General features: G+C 66.4%; 1 protein-coding gene across 1 annotated transcript; it reads left to right on the top strand.

Moving 5' to 3' along the window:
* Positions 1-5,334: 5,334 nt before the first annotated feature.
* TBKBP1 (TBK1 binding protein 1) lies at positions 5,335-18,295 on the top strand. Its single transcript, XM_042787059.1, is given in 12 exon segments — positions 5,335-5,489; positions 6,421-6,688; positions 8,423-8,647; positions 8,730-8,852; positions 8,927-9,031; positions 9,661-9,814; positions 9,937-9,950; positions 9,953-10,099; positions 10,188-10,237; positions 15,595-15,713; positions 16,004-16,752; positions 17,012-18,295. Coding segments are annotated over 10 exon segments (1,812 nt in total). The 5' UTR covers positions 5,335-5,489; positions 6,421-6,688; positions 8,423-8,425; the 3' UTR covers positions 17,141-18,295.
* The last annotated feature ends 5,784 nt before the right edge of the window (positions 18,296-24,079 follow it).

The following is a 24,079-nucleotide window of genomic DNA, read 5'->3' as shown; positions in this document are numbered from 1 at the left end:
TTTTTTTTTTTTTTTTTTTTTTTTTTTTTCTCAAAGTGCCATTTCAGCACTAGACTCAAAACCACCCTTGTCTCAGCAGAGCCCGCCTCGGCGGGGAGGGGGGGGGGCTGCGACAGTGGCACGAGTGGGAGCTCGAAAGGGTCAAGCCCTTTCCTTCTAAACTTCATCTCGGCGCAGGTGGGGGAAGAGGTGTCACCTCCGAAGGTGCCCCTTAGTGCAATCCCGACCTTTCAGCTCCGAACCGAGGACCCTTTCTTAACTTCATTTTGTCAATTTGTCCGTCGTACCTAGCGCAGGAACCGGCGCTTCGGGGCCCGGCTGCCTCCTGATAGCAAAGACTTTTAACCGGCCGCGACACGCCAGCGCCGTCCCCGCGTCGCCTGCGCCCCCGCCGTAACAACGCTTGGAAAGGACCCAATGACTAAGGAATCGGTAGGACCGATTTATTTACCTTCTAAATTAACCAAAAAAAAAAAAAAAAGAGAAGCCGCTGCTTTATTTTTGTTTTCCTTACTTTTTTTTTTTTTTTTTTTTTTTTTTTTGTGCTGCTGCTTCGTTTTCCCAGAGCCCGCCGCGTCTCCTCCTGCCAGCACTCTTCCCCCGCCGCCGCGGTGGCTCGGAGAGACTGTGTGGGTGTGCGCTCAATGAGTGACGATCGCCCGTTTCCTCTTTGGGGGAGCCGGAGGTGACAGCAGTGTGTCATCAGCCATATGTGCCACTCCGGCACCCGAGGATAGCGGGGCCGTGCAGAGCTATTTCTGGGAGCAGGAGCTCAGGCTCTTCTCCCGACGCTGGATTTTTATTATTTAGCATCTTTCCGGTGCTGGGTGGCTCGAGGTGAGCGGGCTGTACCGAGCTCCCGCGGGACGGCGTGAGGGCAAAACTCAATTTTCCTCCAGCCTTGTGGGGAGGGGGGGGAAAAAAAAAAAAAAAAACAAAAAACCAAAACAAAACAAACAAAAAAAAAACTTGATTTTCTAAGTCTCGGCGGTGGCGGCGTGGCCTGGCTGCCCTCCTGCGAAGGGCTGCTGCAGCTCGCAGTCGCTGTCTGGCGCCGGCAGCGCTTGCTGAACGCAGCAGTTTCCCACCCCGGGGGGTGGCACGGCGACAGGGCGGTCAGCGTGGCCTCGGAGCTGGCGTCACCGCTCTGCAGCGAAACTTTTTCAGCTTGGGGGGGGGGGGAAGACACACCTTAATTTTTACAGCTGGTCTCCTTTATAACCCCGATGCTGAGGCGCCGGCTGGGAGCGGAGCGGGCGGTTTTACGCGGCGGCCGGGGAGCGATGGAGGTTCCTCCTTTCCCCCTGTCGGGGATCAACCACCCCCCACCCCCCCCCCCGGGAAACCTGGGCACCGTGCGGCCACGCTGGGGTGGCTGCAGGGATCTGAAATACCCCGGAGTCCAGCTGGGAGACAGCCAGCATCCCTGCTCCCAGCCCCCGGGAGCTGGAGGGGCCGAGCCAGGAGCACCGAAGGGCTGTGCTGATCAGGGACGGGCTCCGGCGGGGGGATTTACGGGGTTTTATCCTCTCTGGGTGCGGGGTGCAGCTTCCACTCCCCTGTAGCCGCCTCCTCTTGTTGCTCCCGGGGCCAGGACCGGGGATCGGGCAGCGGCAGGGTTGGGCGAGGAGGGCTCGCAGCCCTTCGCTTGGGTCCTGCCCAGCTGAGCTCGAGCCTCCGGGGAGAAAACCCAAGAGCCCCACCGGCGCAGCTCTCCGGTGCCGGCTGACGCGACGGTTTCGGGCGGCTGCAGCCGCCTCGTGTGTTTCAGCAAAGCCGCTCCGTGCTCAGAGCCGTGGGTTTTGGGGAGCCCAGGGGTGCAGCACCCCACACCCCCCCCCCCCCAGCACGTTACCGGGGGGCTCGTTACTGCAGGGGTGGTGAGCACCTCGGTGGGGGTGCTCGGACACCCCCGGGGGGTCCTGGACAGGTGAGAGACGAGCTCGGTGCTGCCTTTTTGAAGACGTGGGGCTTGGCTCTCGAGCCAGCGCGGCCAGCTGAGCCAAGTGGGAGACGGTCGGAGGATTTCCACTCCGCGGGGCAGGGCGATGAGGTTCTCCCCGTACGGATGCCTGGGCGCTGCTCTCACCCCCTCTGCTCGCAGCAGCACTTTCCCCAACCGCGTCCGTGGCTGCTGGTGGCGATGGAGTTTTGCGTTCCCGTGGTAGACCCTGTTCGTCAGCAGGAACCGACCCATGAATTTACTTGGCTTTGGCCCAGCGGTGGCTGGAGCTGACGGGGGTGGGAAGGAAAACCACAGCCGGCTGCAGGCTCGTGCTGCTGCTGGGCATCACCGGGGGGGGGGGGCGGATTTTAAGTGTCCCCTGCCAAAAGGCAGCCAGGCTCATTTACTTTTGCCGGTAATAACCAAGGAGCCCAACGCTGCCTCCACCGTAAGCGCGATAAATAGTTTTCCTCGAGTAAGTAAAGCTTTTGATTGAGGGACGTGACAGGCTCCTGCATCCCCTCTGAATGCGGTTAACGAGGGTGACAAATGAGAGACAGCCACTGAGGATGATGAAGGCGACGTTTTGGGGGGGGGGGGGGGTGGTTTGACTGATATTTCTATCACAGCTCAGGCCTTGTGTGAACCCGGGGAGTTTGCGGCCCCCACGTAACAGGGGTTGAAGAGGGGGGCAGGAGAGATTGCTGGTCCCCTGCGCCTCCCCCCCGCTCTCCATCGTTCCCTGCCGTGGGCACTGCGGACACGGGCTGATGAGCCGCCTCGAGCGCCCCCGAAAACGCATTAGAGTTCAATAATTCAGTCACGGAGTTACGATGGGGATCTGGGAGGTGCAGGGGGAGGCAGCTCCCCCGCCCCAGCTGCAGGGTGACAGCGGGGCCGGGCGCACGAGGGACCGTCCCTGGCAGCGGTGTTATGGGGGGGGGGGGATGGAGAAATGTGGCTTTGAGTGGGATTTTGAAGCGGCTGAGAGGCCGACGGAGCTCCTGGGCAGGGAGGTGGGTGCTGGCGTTTTCTCGGCTGCGAGCAAAGCTGGGAGCTGACAGGGGAGGACTGATGGGGTGAGTGTGTGGATTCCGGCCCGCTGGCACCCTTACGGTGCCCGGGGCAGCCGCGCTGCGGGACCGCTGCCCAGCAAACGACTTGGGATCGCTCTGCCTTGGTGAGTTCGTGCACAGACGCTGCTGGGAAGTCGGGATTTTACGTGGGTTTGCACCAATTGCTGCGAAAGCTGGCTGTAAACGCGGCTCCCGTCACTCCGGGCGTTGCATCTCCCAACCTCTGCACCTCGAGTGTCTGGGGGGGCTGCGAGCCCGCCCTTAATTTTAGGGGATCATCCCCGGCTCTGCCCGTAGCTGCGGTTCCCCCAGATGGTGTGTTGGCCAGGGGGGGTGCAATGGGGGGACCCCCAAATCCCAGGGCCTGGGTTTTACACGGGTGACCATTGCAGGAGCTTGGACCGTTCCTCCTGCCTCTAAATTCTCCCTCTGCCCTCCTCCCCCTCCGCAGCCAGCCCCGCGACAGCTCCCGGCGCCCTTGCAAGGCTTTTTCTTCGTGCAGGGGGATCGTTGTGCCCCATCCCCTGCGCGCAGCCACTCGGGGAGGGGACACACACACACGCTGGGCCACATCCCCCTGCCCCCTGCTCCCCGCGGGGCTGCGCATCCCCGGCTCGGCGCCTGCCTCCGTCGCGCGCGCGGGGCCGAGGCCGCCGTGCTGCTTGCTTTGCGTCAAAATTAACTTCGAACCTGATGGAAAAACCTTAATTTGCACTTCAAAGTGCTTTGCAGCAATCTGCCAGCGCCAGCAAAGCCGGGAGCTGGCACTCGGGATTTTTCCAGAGCCCTGTCTGCGACCGAGCGCGGCTCCTGCATGCCCCTCGAATTCCCCCGGGGTTGGTGGTCCTCTTCTCTCTTCTGTCTTTCAGCCCAGCCCTGCAACCCCCCTCAAGAGCTGTTTTTCTTCTCCGGGCCACGCACCAAAGGCAACACTCTGCTTCCCTGGCAGCAATTCAGATGGAAAAGGCCACACTTTGCTCGCCGAAGCCTCAGAGCAGCCCGGTGCCCACCTGGGATTGGCCTCCCCAAACCTCCTGGGTCTCACGTTGTGTTTTCGGCTTGGAACCCCCCCCGAGTGGCACCCGGCTTCTGCTCCAGCCCCGGGAATCACCCGGCACCTCGGCCTCCCAGGAGCGTGGACCCACCGGTGCCAACCTGGGCTGGGGAAAGGGGGGGGGGGCACGGGGGGGTTTGTCCCGTGGTGATGCTCCATGCGCCGAATCGCCGCGGCGCAGCCCGGGCTCCATCCGAGCGATGCTACGGCCGCGCTCAGCGCAGTGCCAGGAAGGGGGGGAGTCGAGGGTGGGGGGGCCCCCAGAGGAGCTCCTCAGCTCGGGGTTTTGCTCCCTTTGGGTGTCTGAAGTGGGGGGGACAGGGGGGGGACGGACGGGACAGGGGCTGGGTGAAGCCAAACCTCTTTTCCTGGTTCTGCACTGACACCTTTTCCCCCTCCCTGGCCCAGCACCAGCCGTCGTGTGATGGAGGCAGAAGGCCGGGATGCAGGATCATGCTGGCGTCCCCCCAGTCGCTGCCTGGGCAGGAGCAAAGCCCCCACCGCCCCCTCCCTTATTCCTTGGGGCTCCACTTCCCCCCCCCCCCCAACTCCTCCGGTGGGGTGGGACGAGGCCTTGGCAGGGATGCTCGTGCCGTCGGGGTCCTCAGGTGCCGTAGGTCTGGTTGTACCGTGCTGTGGGTCCGGCCGTCCAGGCTTGGCAGCGTTCCCCCCCCACCCCGGGGGGGGCTGCAGGGATCTGTGTCCCCCCACCCCCCCAGAACGCGGGACTCACCGGTGGAGCCCCCCGGCAGCAGCGGCGCCGGTGAAAGGAGAGCAGCTATTAATAACCCTGCGCAGCAAAGGGGAAAAAAAAATGTAATTCCATAATGGAAGCGGCTCCGAGAGAACAATTCAAGGAATAAAATGTTCTCATGGCGGGGGGGGGGGGGGGGAGTTGTGTGTGTGTGTGAGCCCAGCCCCTCCATGGTGTGTGGCTGCAGCTCATCGCCCCCCCGGGAGAAGCCCCCCCGGTCCCGGGGCCAGCATTGCTGGGGGGGGTGTGTGTGCCCCGGTTGCAGAAGGGGGTTGGGGTCCGGTGTGTGCGCCCCCCCCCCCCCCCTCACACACACACACACACCGGGGGGGGGGGTGGAGGGGGCTGCAGGGTGGGGGTCCGGGCCAGCGTGCGGGGGGGGGATGTGTGTGTCACACACACACACCCCCCCCTTCCCCCGTCGCCGGGAGCATCACGGGGACCCGCCGTGCCCCGGGGGGGGGGGGGGGGGGCGGCACCGGCGGGGGGAGGGGCTGGCGGCCGCCCGGTACCCACGTGGTTTCGCGGTGTCTCCGGAGCGGAAGAAACGGCGGCCGGGGCCGGGGCTGCGGCCGGGACCGACCGACACCGGGACCGACACCGGGACCGGGAAGGAGCCGCATCCCGGCGGGCGCCGCATCGCATCGCATCGCATCGCCGGTGAGTGCGGGGCCTGGGCCGGGGCTGGCGGGGCGGGGGGGGGGGGGGGCGCGGAGGGAAGAACGGGGTTGCCCCCGCCCTACCCGGGCCTGTTTCCTCCCCCCCCATCCCCATCATCTCCCCCCCCATCCCCATCATCTCCCCCCCCATCCCCATCATCTCCCCCCCCAGCCCCATCATCTCCCCCCGCATCCCCATCATCTCCCCCCCCATCCCCATCATCTCCCCCCCCCCCCAGCCCCGGTCCCTGCCCGGCCGCGGTGCGACACCGGGCTGGGCGGCACCGGGCCGGGGCTGCTCCGGGGGGGGGGTGGTTACCGGAGGCACCGCAGGCCATGTCCGTACCCCCCCCCCCCGCCCCCAACCCCCTCGCCGGTGCCCACGACCCCCGGCCCGGGCTCACCCGCCTGCCCGGGCCCCGCTCCCGGTGTCGGGGATGGGGGGGGGGGGGGGGGGGGGCTCGCTGGCTCCCAGCTCCGGTTTACACGCCGGTTTACACGCAGGCTTGCAGCCCGTCTGCGCTCGCTCTGGGCCGTGGGGGTGGCCTCCATCCCCCCCCCCCCCCCCCCAAATCCCCCCCCCTCACCTCCCACCCCCACCAGCAGCGGGGAAGGCACCCAGGGAGGTCACAGCAATGAGGAGGGGGCTTGTCCCCAGCGCAGCCCCCCGAGGCTCGGGGTGCGTGGTGGGGGGGGGGGGGGGGGGCAGTTGGCTGCATCCTCCCAAACACCCCCACCCCCCTCAACTCCCCTAAAGCGGGGTGTTGCTGGGGGGGCCGGGCAGCTGTCTGGTGTTTGTCCCCAAATGCCACCTGGGTGCCAGCATCCCAGCGCAGCCCATTCCCAGTCCCGCTGGCACACTGGGGCCGTGAGCTGCCGCTCCCCGGCCCGGCGCTGGGGAGCTGCAGCCCCGTTTTCGCTCTCTTTAAAAGCATTTCTAGGCCTCAAGGAGGGGCCGACCGCACGGGGAAGGTGGTGGGAGCGTAGCCAGCGCGGCGCCGTGGGAACCTCCGCCGTTACCCCTGGAGCCTAATGACGGCGCCGCCATCTCCTGCTGACCCTCTCGTGGCTGATCTCCCGAGCGCCCGCCCGCCGCCGCTCCCTGCCCGCGCCGCCGACGCCTGAGACGCGCGTGCCCGCGCCGCAGCCCTGCCCAGCCCGCACCGCCTCGCCCCGCGCCCGGGGCCCGCCGCAAGGCAGGTGGCACCGTGTGGGATAGAGAAGGGAAAGGGGGGGAAACTGAGGCACGGTTCGGGGAGCAGCGGGGCCGGGCTGGGAGATTCTGGGTGCAGAGCTGCTGCCGGGCCCTGGGGGTCAGGGAGGGAGAGGGTCCTGTCCCTGCTCAACACTGGGGGCTCCCCTTCTGCCTCCATGGTGCCCCCAGGACCCCCCCCCCAGCAGGGCTCTGCGCACCCGGGACTCCTGGGGTCTTGCTTTGAGGGGTCACAGGGACTTGGGGAGCCCTGTCTCGCCTCACAGGAGCACCTTAGTTTTCTTAGGGGGGATGATGATGATGATGGTGCCTTCCCTGCCCGAGCAGAGGGGGGTCCCTTCCATCGCTACCCTGGGGGGGGGGCAGATTTAAGTCCCTCGTGGGGAAGGGGACAGAGGAGGGGGTCACAATGCCGGGGGGGGGGGTTTGTTCACGTTTCGTGCTTCTCATCCCACCGGAGGCTGCGACCCACAGCCACCCAGCCCTGGCCACGCTGGGGCTGTGGGAACACTGGGCGGGGGGTCTGCCCCCACCCCAGGGCTGGGGGTGCCGGGGGGCTGGGCTCGCCCCAGGCTCTGGCAGCAGCACGGGGAGGGGGGGGGGGGGGGGCCCAGGCTGTGTCCCCCATCACCCTGCAGAAATCGCCTCCCTCTCCTGGCTTCGTGCTATGAATTATTTGCGCGGCGGCAGCTCCCGGTTGCCTGCCCCAGCTGGCGAGGCTGCATGCGGTCACCCCGGTGCCCGCGGGGTCCCCAGCCGGGACGGGGGGGCAAAGGGGACACACACACACACAGTGCCAGAGCGTTGTCTGGCTCAGCACCGCAGTCGCTGTCGAGGCGCATTTTCCCCGCCGGGCCGGGAGCCGCAGCGGAGCCACCGGTGGCAGCGGCTTTTGGGAGCCTCGACCGCTCCAAATCCTCAACCGGGGACAAATCTTGTGGTGCTGGGCAGAGTGGGACAGGCAGGATCAGGCCCTCCCGCCTCCCTGGGGCTGTTTCGGGGTGCCACACCGGGAAGGAGGTGGCTCCCCCCACCCCCGGGGCTGGGGGGGGGTGGGTGAGCGGCAGCGCCGGTATATAGGGCACGGCACGGGCTGCGTTCCGCCGCGGAGGTGTGGGAGGGTGGGAAGCAGCTCGCGTGTGGCGGGGGGGGCAGGTGGGGGGTGGCAGCAGCACCCCATGCTATTCGTGGTGCCCGTTCCCCGGGGGGAGGGGGGGGACATGGGGGAAGTCACCGTGTCCCCCTCCCGGGGCTGAGGATGCTCACTGCCACCCCAGCTCCTGCCCTTGTCGGTGCTGGCCACTGCTGTGGGGGCTGCCAGGACCCCCGTTCCCCCCCCCCCCCCCCCATTCCACTGGCTGGTGTCCCCCCACCACCCCGGGGGGTGCTGCGGGGTCGGAGCTGCTGCCGGTGACGGCTCCCAGGACCGTCCTTCATCCTTTGCCTTAGGGACGTGCCGAGCTCCGTCAGATCCCACTTCGTCCCCAGGACCCGGCCAGATTTTGATGGGGTGGGGGGCTGCGATTCGCAGCTCCCCCTGCCCCAGGCTGGATCCTGCACCCAGTGCCCCCCCCCCCCAGCTCAGCCTGCTCCAGGGGGGCTTCGGGCTGCTCCCGGCTGGGTTCATCCCCGCTTCGCCCAGGGAGTGAGGCCACGGAGTGACCGTCAGCTGTCTGTCTGTCCATCCACGCCGCTCCCCCCCCCACCCCCCCCCCAGGCAGGACATGGATTCCATGTTCGAGGACGACATCAGCATCCTGACGCAGGAGGCGCTGGGGCCGGACGACGACTGGCTCGACAGCCCCAACACCGACCTCTCGGGCGAGATGTGCTCGGCCTCCCACTTCGCCCTCATCACCGCCTACGACGACATCAAGAACCGGCTGACGGGGCTGGAGAGGGAGAACTCCACGCTCAAGCGCCGGCTCAAGATGTACGAGGTCAAGGTGAGGGGCCGGGGAGGGGTGGGGGGGGGGGGGCGAGGGGGGGCCGGGGGTCCCCGCTGATGCCCCTGCCCCCTGGCCGCAGTACCCGCTGATCGGCGAGTTCGGGGAGGAGCACATCTTCTCCCTCTACGAGGCCAAGGAGACGTCGCTGCTCAAGAGCGAGAAGGCGTCGCTGCAGCAGCAGCTCAACCAGTTCCAGCACGAGGTGAGGGAGGCTTGGGGGGGGGGGGGGGGGCCCCCCGAGCTGCCCACCCACCCCCTCCTGCCTCCCCCCGGTAGCTGCAGAAGAGCAAAGAGCGGGAGGAGCAGCTGGAGGAGATGATCCAGGCCTACGAGAAGCTGTGCGTGGAGAAGGCTGAGCTGGAGACCGAGCTGGGCGAGATGGTGGGTGCCAGCGGGGACGGGTGCCTGGGGACGGCGGGGTCCCCTTCCCCGCTCTGTGACAGGCAGATTGCTGCTCCACGCCCCCCCCCCCCCCCCCCCCCCCGGCGCTGCCAAGTGCCGCTGCCAGGATTCGGTGGGGACGCAGGGCTGGGAGGGGGGGGGCGGGGGGGCCCGTGGCTGCTCGCCCCCGTTACGGCCACGTTGGGGGTTGCGGTGGGTGACGCACGTGGCTCAGGTTTATCCCCATCTCTTCCCCGTTCCACCTCGCCGAGGGATGCTCCCGGCTCCGGCGCGGTGCCTGGGGTGTCCCCCCCCCCCCATCTCAGCACCACATGCTTGGGGTCAATGGGGCACCCCCGGCTTCCTCTGCCAACCCGGGGGCCACCCCCGCCGTGCCACCCCCTTCTGAGCTGGCCATGTGCTGGGGATGGAACCCCCCCCCCCCCCACCCGGTCACGACGGCCACCAGCTCCACGGGGACCCCGAGTGCCGGGTCTGCCGGGGAAAAAAGGGGGGGGTGGGGGGGTGGGGGGAGCACGGGGGCAGGATGAACCCCCGGGAGGGGGTGCTGTGTGTATGGGGCTCAGCCCTTTTCCACCCCACTCCCCCCCCCCCCCCTCCCCGGGCAGCGGGCGCTGGTGGAGACGCACCTGAGCCGCATCCGGAGCCTGGAGCAGCAACTGCGGCAGCGCGACGGTGGCACCTTCCCCGGGCTGGGCACCCCGCTGCCGGGCCAGGAGGTGCCTTTCCTCGCCCTGCACCCCAACCCCGGCCTGACCCATGGTGAGCCGCCCCCCCTCCCCACCCCACAGAACACACCCCCCCCCCCCCAGGAACTCCACCCCAACCCCACCACCCTCCCCGGGGGCTCGGTGCCGGGGGCTGAGCCGTGCCCTGCCCCGCAGTGCTGGAGCGTGCCGGGGGGGCTGGCAGAGCCGGGGGCTGGAGGCCGAACTGGAGGCGGCGCGGCAGGAAAACCAACGTTCCCAGCACCGCGAGGAGCAGCTCAAGGCCGAGTGCGAGCGGCTGCAAGCGGAGCTGAAACATCTGCAGGACACCCGGGAGCAGGTAGCGGGCAGGGTCCCACCGCGGGGGACCACCCCCCATCCCCGCTGCGTGGGGGTCAGGGTGCTGACGGGATGTCTGCTCTCCCCAGGACCAGTCGGAGCGGGACATGGCCTGGGTGAAGAAGGTGGGCGATGACCAGTAAGTGCAGGGGGTGGACTGGGGGGTGGGGAGGGTCCCCACTCTGGCAGGGAGGGATGGGGACACGCGGGACTCTCTGCTGGGGCACCGCGGGGCTTCACATCCTGGGGGGGACAGGACCTCCCTTTGGGCAGGGTTCCTGGGGGCTCCCCCCCCTCCGCGCCCCGAAGTGCTGCGGGCAGGTGGGATCCTGCGCCCCGGGAGTTTGGAGTTGAACTGGGCTCCGGGCGTGGGGTGACCGTAGGCCAGTGTCCGGCACCAAACAGTCTGCGCGGTGCCGGCGAGTGTGCCGCTGCCTCCAGAGGGCACTGACGGCTTGTGGCTGCCGTGAGCAGCGAGCCCACACCGTGCCACGGCACCCGGCCTGGGCACCCAGCCGTGCCACGGGCACTCAGCTGTGCCACGGGCACCCAGCTGTGCCACCCAGCCGTGCCACGGCACCCAGTTGAGCCATTGCACCCAGCTGTGCCACCCAGCCGTGCCGTGGGGACCCAGTTGTGCCATTGCACCCAGTTGTGCCCCCCAGCCGTGCCACATCACCCAGTTGTGCCCCCCAGCCGTGCCACTGGCACCCAGTTGTGCCCCCCAGCCGTGCCACATCACCCAGTTGTGCCCCCCAGCCGTGCCACTGGCACCCAGTTGTGCCCCCCAGCTGTGCCACTGGCACCCAGTTGTGCCCCTCAGCTGTGCCACTGGCACCCAGTTGTGCCCCTCAGCCGTGCCACTGGCACCCAGTTGTGCCCCTCAGCTGTGCCACTGGCACCCAGTTGTGCCCCTCAGCCGTGCCACTGGCACCCAGTTGTGCCCCCCAGCCGTGCCACTGGCACCCAGTTGTGCCCCCCAGCCGTGCCATGGGGACCCAGCCTTGCCACCCAGTTGTGCCGTGCGGGCACCCAGCTGTACCACAGCACCCAGCTGTGCCAGGCTCTGGGACACCCGCCTGGCTGCACCGGGCAGCACCAGGAGCACTGGGCACCCCAGGTCTGCACCCAACCCTGCCAGTGTATTTTAATTTTTTTTTTTTTATTATTTTTTAATTTTTTTTTTTTTTGGTAATGGTGTAACTGGGTGCGGAGCCGGTGCGGTGCCAGGAGTCCATCCCCCGGGCCTCGCGCCCCTTCCTGGCCTCCCCCTCCCTGCAGCTGTGAGCTCTCGGGGGGGGGGCTTCAACAGGGCACCCCCGGGCACCGCGTGGGGCTGGGACAGGACCTGAGCACCTCGGGTTTGGGGGTTTGTGCCAAGACACCCCCAAATCCAGGGAGGGTTGACGAGAGATGGGGGGAGGCGGCGTGGCTGTGCCCGGACCCCCTAACCCTCCCCGAGCCCAATCCTGGCCCCAGGGTGTGCAAAGCAGCCGCTTGTAACCCGTTTAATTAGGCAACAGCCTCGTTATGCCGCTGTCCTCATGCGGGGGGGGGGGGGGGGGGGGGGGCTGCCGGGATGCAGGAGCGGGATTTGGCACCCCTGTCCCTGTGTCCCCCCCCCAGGCTGTGACACCGGGGCTGGCAGCCCGTGCCAAGCTGTAGACAGATGAAAGGTGACACGTGGGGACTCGCCTGGCACCGGGAAGGGGCCGGGGTGTTTGGGGGGGGGGGGGGGCGGTTCCCCCCTCCTTTTTCCCAACTTGTCAGATGCTTTTGCTGTTTTTTGTCTCCTCAGTGTAAATCGGCACGCAGGGCTCGGGGAGGGGGGGGGGGGACGGGACACGGCTGGTATCCCTGGGGGCCCCATCCCTCCATGGCACCTCCTGGGGGGCGGGGGGGGTCCCTCGATAACCCTCCCCACGCTTCCCCCCTGTTCATTCCCTTTATTTTTCACAAAGCTCAGCCCTGCCATGGCCGGGAGAGCTGAGCTCCCCCACTCGTGCCCCCCCCCGACCCCCCACCCACACTACCCAGTCCCCACCGGGAAATAAAAATCCAAATATATGTATTAATATTTCCCAAACCCACCTTGTTTTTAAGCCTGACTTCCTCAGGTTGGAGTGGGGGAAACTGAGGCACGGCTGGCTCCACACCCCTCACCCCCAGGCCTGGGAGCACCTTCCCCCCCTCCCCGGGCACAGCCTTCCCTCCCCAGTCTTTTCTTCTAAATACAGCTCTTTTTTTCGTAACCTGCACCTCTCCACCACTTTTTTTTTTGGTGTGAAAGGTGCCTTATCAGCGCTTTCCATCTCTGGGTGACTTTTCTGCCTGGCTTTTGCCGCATTAGTCAGCGTGTTGCCACGATGTGAGCGGGTGGGGGTCCCCCTGGCCCCTCTTTTTTTTTTTTTTTTTTTTCTTTAATTTTGTTTTGGTTGCTTTATTTCTTTTCTTGTTTTTTGTTTGGTTTTTTTTTTTTTTTTTTCTACTTTCTGAGGTCCCAGCCATTCCCCCTTGTGCTTCCTTGGGAGGGGGCCGGGAAAAGCCAGGAGCTAAATCGCAGGGAAAGGCCCGGGGGGGAGCAGGGGTGGGGGACACGGGGTGGGGGGGGGGGACACGGAGGGTGCTGGGCAGCCACAGGACCGGGGGCTGCCTTGCAGGATCCATCCCCAGGATCTCCCCGCAGCCACCCAGGGGTACCGCAGCGCAAATCTGGGGGGGGTCGGGTGCAGGGGGGGTCGGAGCACCCCCCCACACCCCTCACCAGCTCTGTGCTCTCTCGCTATGCAGCTGCTGACACCATTTTGGTGGGATTTTGGGGGGGGGGTGTTAATGACTCTTGCACCCATGGGTGCCCGTGCCAGGGCTGCCGCCGTGCTCGTTGCCTCCTTTGCTAACGATGTTTCGCTGCCTGTGCTGGGACGTCCCCGTCTGTCCCCTGCTCCCCTCCCTGGCTCCCCCCACCCCGCTCCTCCAGCAAAGGGGGGGGCCAAGCGGCTGCTGGGGTAGGGCCAGGCGCCACACCCCCCCCCCCCAGCCCACGCTCCCCCCGGCGATGGCATCTACGCCTGCGGTTCCTGCTTTTATTTCAGTCTTCGCCTGCTTTTTGTTTACCAGGTGTGATTCGGTCACCCCTTCCTTTCCCTCCCCCCCCCCCCCCCCCCGATGTCCCCCCACCCAGGGGGAAGCTCTGTGCCCTGGCCAGCACCCACACACCGTGGATTAACTTTGTCACAGAGGGTGGGGGCCAAGCCCCAGTCCCGGTGGTACAAAGATACTGGGGGGTGGGTGGGTGTGCTCCACCCCGCCCCCCCGCCAGGTTTTTGGGGACCACCCAGGGCCGGGGGGGGGGGGGCACGGGGAGGGGGGCAGCACTGCGGTGGAGCAGGCGGGATGTGATGCGGTTGGCATCTCTCTGGGTACCAACTGTGCCGGGGGGGTGATGGGTCTCATTTGCTGGAGGAAGGGGGGGGAGCCGCTTCCCCCCCGCCCTGAGCTGGGGCTGGGGTGGTTTGGGGGGGGGGAGGGGGGCACGTTGCCGCTCAGCCCCACCATGTGTCCCCAACCCCTCGCTTTGGGGGTCCTGGTTGAGGGGGGGGGGGGGATGTCTAAGCCATGCTTGGCAGCCCCTCTCTCTATCCCCCCCCCCCCCATCCAGCTGCAGCATCTCTGCCGGGGGACGATTTGGGGACACGCTGCCGGTGATGGAGGGGGGGGGGTCCCACAGGATCCCACCAGGGCCGGGGGGGGCCCCACGGGGTCCCGCCAGCTCCAGCTGCTCCCCCCAGAGCAGCCACGCAGCTCCGCGGCGCTTGGGGCAGCCGGGCAGGCGTGGGCGGCCGGGTTTTCGGTGGCTGTTTTGTTCTCACGGCTTATCTGCAGTTGCGTATCAAAACCCCACAGTTTGCCCTGAAACAGTGCTTTTTTTGGGGGGGGGGGGGGGGGGGGGGGAGGGCGGGCGCACCAAGAGCCCCCCACATTTCCCTCCTCTGCCATATTTCCTTCCCAAAAGCCTCGCGGACCCCCCCCCCCCCCCGCCTCTCCCCGCAGGCTGCGGGAGGGTCCCTGCGCTCCCCCCTGTGCAGGCAGGGGGCCCGGCAGGGTGCCCTGGGTGGGGGCCAGGGACTGCTCACCCCCCCACACAACCCCCCAGCCTCGATTCACCCCACACACACACAACCGCCCCCCCCCCCCCCCCCCCCCGGCATCACTCGCTCCTCCGCCCCTGCGTTGCGGTTTTGGCGCTTCCTCCCTGCACCTCAGCATCACTTTGGGGGAGCTGGGGTGCCCCCCCCCCCCCCATGGGAGCGGCTGAAATCCAGCGGTGGGGCTGGGGGAGACGGGGACCCCCCATACCCCCCCGCTTTGGCTCTGCTCTGGGTCCTGGGCTCGGAGCCGGGGGCTCGTGATGGGTCCCCGAGGGGAAACTGAGGCAGGAGAGGTGGGAGCCAACGGGGCTGCGAGTGGCCGGGGGGGCTCAGGACCGCTGTGTCCCCCTGGCATGGGGACTCTGGGGATGTGACATGGGGACCCGGACAAGGAAATGGCTTTTTCTTTTTCACTTTATTTTCTTTTTCTCTGTTTCTCTATCTTATTTTTTCTCATTTCTTCTTTTTGTCTCTATTTTCTTCTTTTTCTATTTTCTTCTTTTGTCTTTTGCTTTTTGACTTTATTTTCTTTTTCTCACTTTTTTTCTTATTTTCTTCATTTGTTCTCTATTTTCTTTTTTCCCTCAATTCTTTTTCTTCTTTTTCTGTTTTCTTCTTTTTCTATTTTCTTCATTTTCTACTTCTTTTTTTTTCTCTATTTTCTTCTTTTCCATCTTTTTTCTTCTTAGTTTTTGTTCTTTTTTTTTCTTTTTTCCTTCTTTTATTTTTCTTTTTTTTTTCATTTTCTTCTTTTATTCTTTTCCTTTTCTTCTTTTCTTTTTCTTCTTTTTCTTTTTTTTTTTCTTTTTCTTCTTTTCTTTCTTTTTCTTTTCTTTTTCTTCTTTTCCTCCCCGCCTCCCCCCCCCCCGATGAGATGACAGGAGGGCGGGCAGGGACAGACCTGTCGGCTGCTGTTACGCCCGGTGTCTCCCGGGTCCCCGGGGTGTCACAACGGCTCAGCTGAACTCGGCGCGCGGCGCGGAGGATGCGCTGAGCCCCCCAGCCCCGGGGGGCCCTCGGGAGACGGCTTCTCCCTTCGCATCACCGCAGAGAATATGGTTTTGAAAAGCGACACCGAAATTGGGGAAAATTGATGACTTTGTCAGGGCCTCCGAAAGCCGGGGGGGGATGAGCACAGCACCCACCTCCCTCCCCGCTCCCCGATGCACGCGGCGCCCACGGGTACGATCCACGGCCACCGCGTTTCCCTTTTGAGTTAAAAACCTGAATTGGGGCTAAGTTTGACTGCTTCCCACGGCACCCCCATGGCAGGGGGCCCCCCCCTTCCCCAGCTGGGGGGGATCGGGGATGTCTCACCCCCCGCGGTGACACTTTGTCCCTGCCGCAGGGTGAACCTGGCGCTGGCCTACACGGAGCTGACGGAGGAGCTGTGCCGCCTGAGGAACCTCAGCTCCCTGCAGAGCCAGATCCTCCGCGCTCTGCTGCAGGAGAAGAGCCTCAACAGCGGTAAGGAGGGGTCTTGGGGGGGGGGGAGGGTTAGGGGGTCTGCACCCCACAGCTGGAGAGGGCTGGGGCGCCAAAAACGGGGAGAGCACGCTGGCTGTCATCGTCCATCCCCGGGAGCATGTCCCCAAGAGCATCCCACCCGGGGAGCATCCCCCCATCCATCCGGGATGCAACGTGGGTGACGAGGGGTATTTTCCGTGTCACTGAGCTGATGGAGGGGGGGGGTGGTGGGGGGTGGTGTCATTTTTCTGTGCCTCTCCCCCCCGCCCCTTCCCCGTTTTGTTTCACAGGCCAGCGCCACTCCCCGCTGTCCCAGTGCCATTCCCCAGCCCAGCAACGCCGCTCGCCCGCCCCGCAGTGCCCCTCGCCCGCTCCGCCGGGGCGCCCGCCAGCCCCCCCGTGCCAGTCGCCAGCCTTGCAACGGCGCTCGCCGGGACCCCCCAGCCAGTCGCCGGCCCAGCAACGCCGCTCGCCGGCCCCCGGCCCTTGCCAATCCCCTGCCCAGCAACGTCGGTCCCCGGTGCCTCCTTCCAACCAGTCGCCCGCCCAGCAGCGCCGGTCCCCAGCCCCGCCGCCGTGCCCGTCCCCGGCGTCGGTGTCACCGCACCGGCTGCCCGGTGAGAGGATGGAGCTGGGTTACGCCAAACCCTCCAGCCGTCACATCAAAGCCGGCTTCCAGGGCCGCCGCAGCTACTCGGAGGTGACCAACGTGGCCCTGTACCACCAGCAGAGCCGCTCGCTCTGGCTCCAGCCCGAAGCCTCGACGCTCCCCAAGCACCGGCCCTACGGCGAGGTGTACCTGGGGGGCGCGGGGTCCCCCCTGAGCGCCCGCGAGCCTTTCGAGGAGCACGTGCGCTTCGAGAAGCAGTCATCGGACGAAGAGGAGTGGGCGCTCCCCAGCCCCCCCAGCCCCGAGGCGGGGGCCATCCGCTGCGCTTCCTTCTGCGCCGGTTTCCCCGTCCCCGACGCCGACGCCGTGCGCCGGACGGCCGCTGCCTACGCCCGGGCAGAGCACGCCCAGTCCTGGCCCTCCATCAACGTAAGTGGGACTTCACCCCCCTCCCCAAAACATCCCCGCCCCCCCCCAGGGATGCGGGGTGGAGAGGCAAGAGAAGCCCCCCCCCCACACACACACACACACAGAGGCAGGGTGGTCGCCCCGCAGCGTGCCTCAGTTTCCCCATGCCTGCGGGCAGCGGTGGGAGGGTGCCGGCGAGGAGGAGGGTGGTGATGAGGGTGGGGGACACACACACACACACACACATCAGTGCCACCTTGTGCCCCCCCCCCCCCTTCAGCTGCTGCTGGAGACGGTGGACTCGGAGGTGCGGAGCTGCCCGCTGTGCCAGCTCGCCTTCCCCATCGGCTACCCGGACGACGCCCTGGTGAAACACATCGACTCGCACCTGGAAAACAGCAAGATCTGAGCCTTTTCCCCCTCCCCCCCCCCCCGCCCCCCCCCCCCCCCACCTCAAAACACACACACACACCCCCCACACCCCCTTTCCCAATCTTTGGATGCTGCATGACAACACACGAGGAGCGTCACGGCTCCTGAAATACCTCCAAGTCTTCAGTAGCTACAGAAAGACTGAGCCCCCCCACCCCACACACACACACACACCCCCCCCGGAGCCCCCGGCCCCCCCTAAGTGGGCTCCTCTGCTCCCGCCTCGCCCCGGCCCTGCATCCGCCGCTCTAATTGGGGTCCCAGGATAACGCCACCCCCCTTGGTGGCGGCTGGAGGGGACCCCGCCGCGCCCATGGGTGTCACCTGCGCCCTTGGGTGTTGCTGCTTGATCTCAGGAGGATTCGGGGGGGCCGGGTCCTGGATCCGGCCCCCCCCAGGAAGCAGGTGAAGGGAAGGGGCTGCCGCTTCCCCCAGCTCCTTGGGTCAGAGTTGGGTTTGGGGGGGTTGGAAGGGGAGGGGGAGGGGGGAGCAGCTGCTTGTTCTTGGTCCCCCCTCGCCTTGTCCCACCGGTTCAAGCATCTTTCCACTCTTTTACATTAAAAGCCCCCCCAAACCCCCCCCTCGGCCCAATTTCTCCCCCCTCCCCACAACGATGCTGCTCAGAAATGAACCCCCACAGCCCGAGGCGCAGCATGGACACCCCCCCACCCTCCCCCCCAATTGCACTGGGCTCCATGGCCTGGGGGCTCTCCCTGACCTTGCCCCCCCCCCCCCCCCCCCACCAGGCATGGGGACAGCGCAGCCCCCCCAGCAGCCCCACTGGGTCCCCCCAGCTTTACCCCGGGGCTGCAGGTGGCTGCTCACCCCGAGCCCCCCCACCCCATCACCCCCCATCCCTCTCCCCACCCCCCCCCCCACCCCCTCCACGTTCAATCTACCTCAAAGCTGCCAGGAGAGGGGGGGTCCACAGCGCCGTCCCCCCCGCCGAGCCGCTCTGCGCTGCATGTCCCTCCTGTGCCACGGCGCGCACCCCCCCACCCTCCTCCCCACGCACCCGCAGGGGGTCGGCTGGGTGTGGCCCCCCCCCACTACCCCGGGACCCCCCCGGGGGGGAGGGACCCATGCTCTCCAACGCCACCGACTCTAATAAAACCCTTCCAGTGCCCGAAAAGCCGTGGGAGGCACAAAGGTGTTTCTTCTCTTTGGGTCCCCAGGGGAGGGAGTGAGGTGGGGGGCCGCACTGTGGGTGCCCCCCCCACCCCGGGCTGGGGATGGGGCAGGGGATGAGCCTGGTGCTGGCACATCCAGCCCGGGTGGAGCCAACTCGTGTCGTCGGGGCTCAGCGGGGCGGCCGCGGGGGTGACGGGGTTCAGGGTGCCCGTTCCCGGCACGGTGACACGTTTCAGGTTTACTGGCCTGGCAGGTGACAAGAAATGGGACAATTAGAAAAAAAAAAAAACAACAACAACAACAACAAAAAACCTAAAAAAAAAACAAACCAAACCAAAACCAAAAAACAAACCAAACAAAAAGTTGTCACCAGCCTCGCAATGCCACCGCCGGCGTGCAGCTGGATCAGTGCCTTCCGGGTCCCCTTGGAGCTGAGGATGACCCCCCACCCCCCCTCCCCGCGCCACCCCAGGCTTGTCCCAGGTCTGGGGGGGCTGTGGGGTGGGCATGGGGGGGGGGCTGTGGTTGTGATGATGCCATCACAGGTGCTGAGCTCGGCTCACCCTCAGCGCTCGTGGCACGGCCCTGAGCCACTCACCCTGGTGATGCTGAACGTCCCCAGGGTGGATAAAATAATTGGGCCCCCCCCCCCCCCCCCAACTCCGCACAGGACCCCGGTGCAGCCCGGGCTCCATTATTTGGGTGAGGTGAGCAGAGGGGCTACGCTGAACCCCGGTAGGAGCTGACATGCTGGGGGGGGGGGGGGAGAGCGTGTGGCCCCCAAAGCGACGGGGCTGGGCGGGCGGAGAGGTGCTGGGTAAGCAAAATGCCAAGCGGGGAGGGGGGGCAGGGCCTGGGGAGGGGAAGGGGGGGGGGCACAAAGGGATGGGGGGGTGCCTTGGGGCACGATGCTGGGGTGATGGTCGCGGGGCATCCCTGGCAGCGGGTGGGGATCGGGCTTTGCGCCTCCGTCCTGATCAGCTGCGTTAAGGGCTGCGGCTCCTCCCGCCTAAACTGGGCGAGGTGGGGGACACCCCGCGGGGCTGGGGGGGTGCGGGAGGGGTGGGGGTGGTTATCCTGGGGGAAGGGGCTGCCCTGTGCACGGGAAAGCCCCGTCTCTCCCACCACAGGTACCGCTGCTCCAGCAGCACCGCCGAGCCCCGCTCCTCCATGTTATTGTAGGGCCTACAGCCTCCCTGCCGGGGGGGGGGGTGAGAGTCAGGGACGACCCCCCCCCCGGGGTCCTCGTATTGTTTTGCACCCTGTGGGGGTTGCAGGGGCATCACCTCGGGGCTGAGGCCCCCTTAAACTCGGCTGCTCATGAGAAATCCCACCCGCCGCTTACCCCGTCTCCGGCAGGGAGCATCCATGTGATGAGTTGTGGCCGTTCTCCGGCCTCTCTGCCTAGCGGGGGAGGCTGCCAGGAGGAGGAGGAGGAGGAGGTGGGGGCTCCATCCCAGCCCCCCGAGCCGCAACCCCCCGAGCAGGGTGCGGAGCGGGTTCCCAGCTGCCGCGGGGCGATGGTGTGAAGGAGATAGGCTCCGCGCCGCCGGCGAGGCAGCGGCACAGCGGGCGTTATCGCAGGCTGATCTCTGCATCGGGCAGGGGAGGGGGAGGAAGAGCAGCCCCTGCCCCCAGGGCTGAGCAGGATCCGGCCCCCTGCCTGGGCACCAGGGTGGCAGGGAGCGAGGGGGTTGTACCCCGTGGGGAGGGGGGGGGGGGGTGGCGCTGAGAAGCAGTGACCCCCCCCCGCGGGGATGTGATGCTGTAGGGAAGGGTCCCAAAAAGAGCAAATTGAGGAGGGGGGGGAAGCGGGGTTGCACCCACCTGGGGACGAGGCCTGAACCGCACCTGGGGCGGCGAAGGGGGCGACCGGGCTCCTTCTCTGCCCGTCCACCAGTTTGGACTGGAAATGCACTGGGATGGGGGTGGAGGGGGGGGGAGCCTAGCTGAGGGCAGGGGGGTGCCCTGGCCCCCACCCTCTCCCACCACCCACTCTCCCCCCCTTGGCTTTTCTCTCTTTTTTTGAAATCACGTGATAAATGTCAAACGGCGGGTGCCGTTACTCATCCCGCCACCGACTCAGTCCCGCTTTCCTCCGGGGGCGGCTGCTGCTGAGTCAAGAGGCTGTTGGGCTCCCCCCGGGAACCTGGGGACCCCCGCCCCCCCCCCAAAAAAAAAAAAAACACCGACCCCTCTCCAGCTCCTGGGCCAGGCAGGAGGAGCCAGGCAGCTGCGGGACGTGTGTCACCCCGGGGCAGATGTGTCCCCAGCCCGAGCGCATGATGCTCGCCTGAGTTTGGGGGTGCCGGCACCCCGAGTTTGGGGTGTTTGCCCCCGAAGCCGCTGCCTGGGGGCTGCCCTGGGCGTGGTGCTGGGGTGGGGGGGGGGCGACACACACACACACAAAGGGCTGGTGGTGGCCCTCCCCGGGCTTGCGTGGCCAAGGCTGGGTGCCCGAACTGCTGAGCAGGTCGCTGACCGTGGGCACAGCACCCCCTCCGCACACACACCCCTGTACCCCCCACATTGAACCCCCACCTCGCCCCCACTCTGCGTGGGAAAACCCTGAGAGACACACACACACACACACCCCCTCCACTGCAAAAGGGACCCGGTCCCCACCGACACCTCCCACGCCCCCGGGAGCCCCGTGCCTCAGTTTCCCTCCCCCCCCCCCCCCCTCCCTTGGCAGCCCCCCCCCTTGCCCTGCACACCGGGCGGTGGGGCCACAGTGAGGAAGGGGGGGGGGGGGGTGTGTGTGTTAATGTGGGGTGTGTGGCCCCGTTTCTTCTCACCCCCCGCCACCCCCCCTCATCCCCCCCCTCCCCGGGTGCTGCCGCCTCCTCAGCACCTCGCAGGAGGGAGCTGTAAGCCGCAGAGCTGGGTTGTGGTTTTGGTCTCGCCCCCCCCTGCCCCCCCCCACCCCCAAGGTTGAACTGGGGGGGTCCCGGGGCGGGGGGGGGTGTGTGTGTGATGCACCCTGGGGTTGTCTGACCACCTTCAGGGCTCAGAGTGCCACGATGTCACCCAGGCATGGCACCCCCCCACCTGGTCCTGGTCCCCAAACCCACCCCGGAGCGCATCTGCAGCTGCCCCAAGGGTATTTTTTTTGGGGGGGGGGGGGGTGTGGGTGTGTAGGGGGGGTGACCCCCGCTGTCCCCACAGCTCAGGGCAGGGGACAGGGTAGCCAGGAGCACACACACACACCCCCCCACTGCCACAGGCATCGCATCTCCCCCTCCCTGCGGCAGCATGTGGGGACTGGGATGGGGTGGTGGCTGTGCCTGGGGGTCGGGGGGGGGTCCCACTGGCAACAGGGGGTGGGAGGACCCACATCAAGGTTTGGGGGCTCTTGGTGGGGGTCAGGCGGATGCCTGGCTGTGGTGACAAGGGAGGAGCCAGTCCCCCCACAGCCATGCGAGGTTTTTGGGGGGGGGGGGGACGGGACACCCCCAGGGGCTGGGGTCTGTCTCCTCCAGCCTGTCCCGAGGGCAGCGGGATCATCCCCGGGGGAATTGGCCCCCCCAAAACGCCAGGGATGTCACAACACCTGCACAGGGCATTGTCCCCCCCGGAGCCACCCGTGTGTGGGGAGCCCCCTCCCCACCCCAGGGCTGTGCCCCCCCACACCCACAGCACTCGTGACGCCGTGCCCATGTCCCCCAGTGTCCCCATCCCGGCCTCGCAGCGGGTCACACCTCGCTGTTTCCTATACAGCAGCTTTCTTTCTTTTAGTTTTTTTTTAGGGTTTTAATTTTTTTTTTTTTTTTTCCCAGCAAAAAACCCCTCTTATTTTGGGCCGGTTGAAAAGTTTCTTTTTCCAGCAGGCTTTCAGGTTTTGCTTTTTTTTTTTTTTTTTCCCTTTTCTCAGTGTTTCTATCGTTTAGGGGAAAAATGAAACAATTCTCACTGCTCAGGTCCTGCTTTCTCTGGCAGCTGGGACCTGTGGCACGGGGTGGGGACAGGGACCAGGGATGCTCCTGCCCCATCGCCGGGTGTTTGGGGCCAGCTCCAAGCAGGGAGGACAGCGGTGACAGCCAGAGCTGGTGTCCCTGGCTGCAAGTACCCTGAAGGGGATTCTCTGATGTCTAGTAAGGGTTGTGCTGGTGTCTTGCCCTGGGTGTTTCTCGTTCCTTCCGACTTTGCTCCGTACGCTCATGGGGATCACCTGCGTGCACAGGCTGATTCCCCCACCCCAAACCATGCTGGAGGGATCCCCGCAGCTCCAGGAGATCCCTTGGCTCAGCTCGGGGGGCTGCGGTGGCAGCCTGGCCCCGGCTCCCTCCCGTCGGGGTTTATAGGAAACGGCGCTGCGAGGAAGCGCCCGGCACTCCTGCCAGGGTGAGCGTTTCTTTCCAACCGTGGGTGCCGAAAGGCCCCTCTCTGCCGTGGATCCGGTGTGAGTCAAAGCCGGAGCCCTGGGGTTTAACCACAAGCCCCAGAGCTGCCGTGTCACGGGCGAGCATCGCCAGAGGCGTTTATAAGAAATGGAGGGGCTGCCCAGCCGGGGGAAGGGACCCTGGCCCGTGTGGGGGGCTTTGCCCAAACCCTTGGGGTGAAGCCCTTTGGCCCTGCGGGTGCAGGTGGCACAACCGGCGGTCACAGCGGTGGCAGCAGGCTCGGCTCTTGGCCCACATCTTCTGCAAAGGCCCCTGAGCTGCTGCGCTTCAGCTCGGCCCCTTCCCAGGGGTGCGGGGTGTCCCCATCGCCCCAAGGTGCTCACATCACCCCAGGGTGCCTTCAACACCCTGAGTACCTTCACCCAGTTGGGTGCCTGGTCCCTCCATCACCCCTGGGTGCCTGCATCCAGGCTGGGTACCTGGTCCCAGCATCACCCCTGGGTGCCCCCATCACCCCTGGGTGCCCCCATCACCCCTGGGTGCCTGCATCCAGGCTGGGTACCCGGTCCCAGCATCACCCCTGGGTGCCCCCCATCACCCCTGGGTGCCCCCATCACCCCTGGGTGCCTGCATCCAGGCTGGGTACCCAGTCCCAGCATCACCCTTGGGTGCCCCCATAACCCCTGGGTGCCCCCATCACCCCTGGGTGCCTGCATCCAGGCTGGGTACCCGGTCCCAGCATCACCCCTGGGTGCCCCCCATCACCCCTGGGTGCCTGCCTCCAGGCTGGGTACCCGGTCCCAGCATCACCCCTGGGTGCCCCCCATCACCCCTGGGTGCCCCCATCACCCCTGGGTGCCCCCATCATCCCTCAGTGCCTGCATCCAGGCTGGGTACCCAGTCCCAGCATCACCCCTGGGTGCCCCCCATCACCCCTGAGTGCCCCCATCACCCCTGGGTGCCCCTATCATCCCTCGGTGCCTGCATCCAGGCTGGGTACCTGGTCCCAGCATCACCCTCAGGTGCCCACATCACTCCCAGGTGCCTGCATCCACCTGGGGTGCTTGGTCCCTGCATCCCCCTGGGGTTCCCACATCCCAGGGATGTCTGGTCCCCGCATTGCCCCGGGGTGCCCCTATCACCCCGGGGTGCCCGCATCACCCTGGGGTGCCCGGTTCTCCTGCCAGCTCCTCTCCCCTTCCCGCCCATGTGCCTCCAGATGCCTGACCTCTTGCAGATGCTCTTCCTGGAGAGACAGAAGTTTTTTCGCACGTGCCTCGCCCTCCCCAGCCACCCCGCTCCCCACAACCTTGGGGGGGCGACGGGGGGTGGTGGTGGCTCCCACGGTCCCCAGGGAGCCCTTCACCACACCCGGGATGTGCCCACCCTGCCACCCCGGGGAGGATGTGGCACATCCCCTCCTGGCCAAGCCCCCCCCCGGT

The sequence above is a fragment of the Tyto alba genome, unplaced genomic scaffold (assembly GCF_018691265.1).
Source record: "Tyto alba isolate M040663 unplaced genomic scaffold, T.alba_DEE_v4.0 Super-Scaffold_12, whole genome shotgun sequence".
NCBI classification, from domain to species: Eukaryota; Metazoa; Chordata; class Aves; order Strigiformes; family Tytonidae; genus Tyto; species Tyto alba.
Note: the sequence above shows the minus strand (reverse complement) of the source record. Positions and strands in the feature narration are given on the sequence as shown.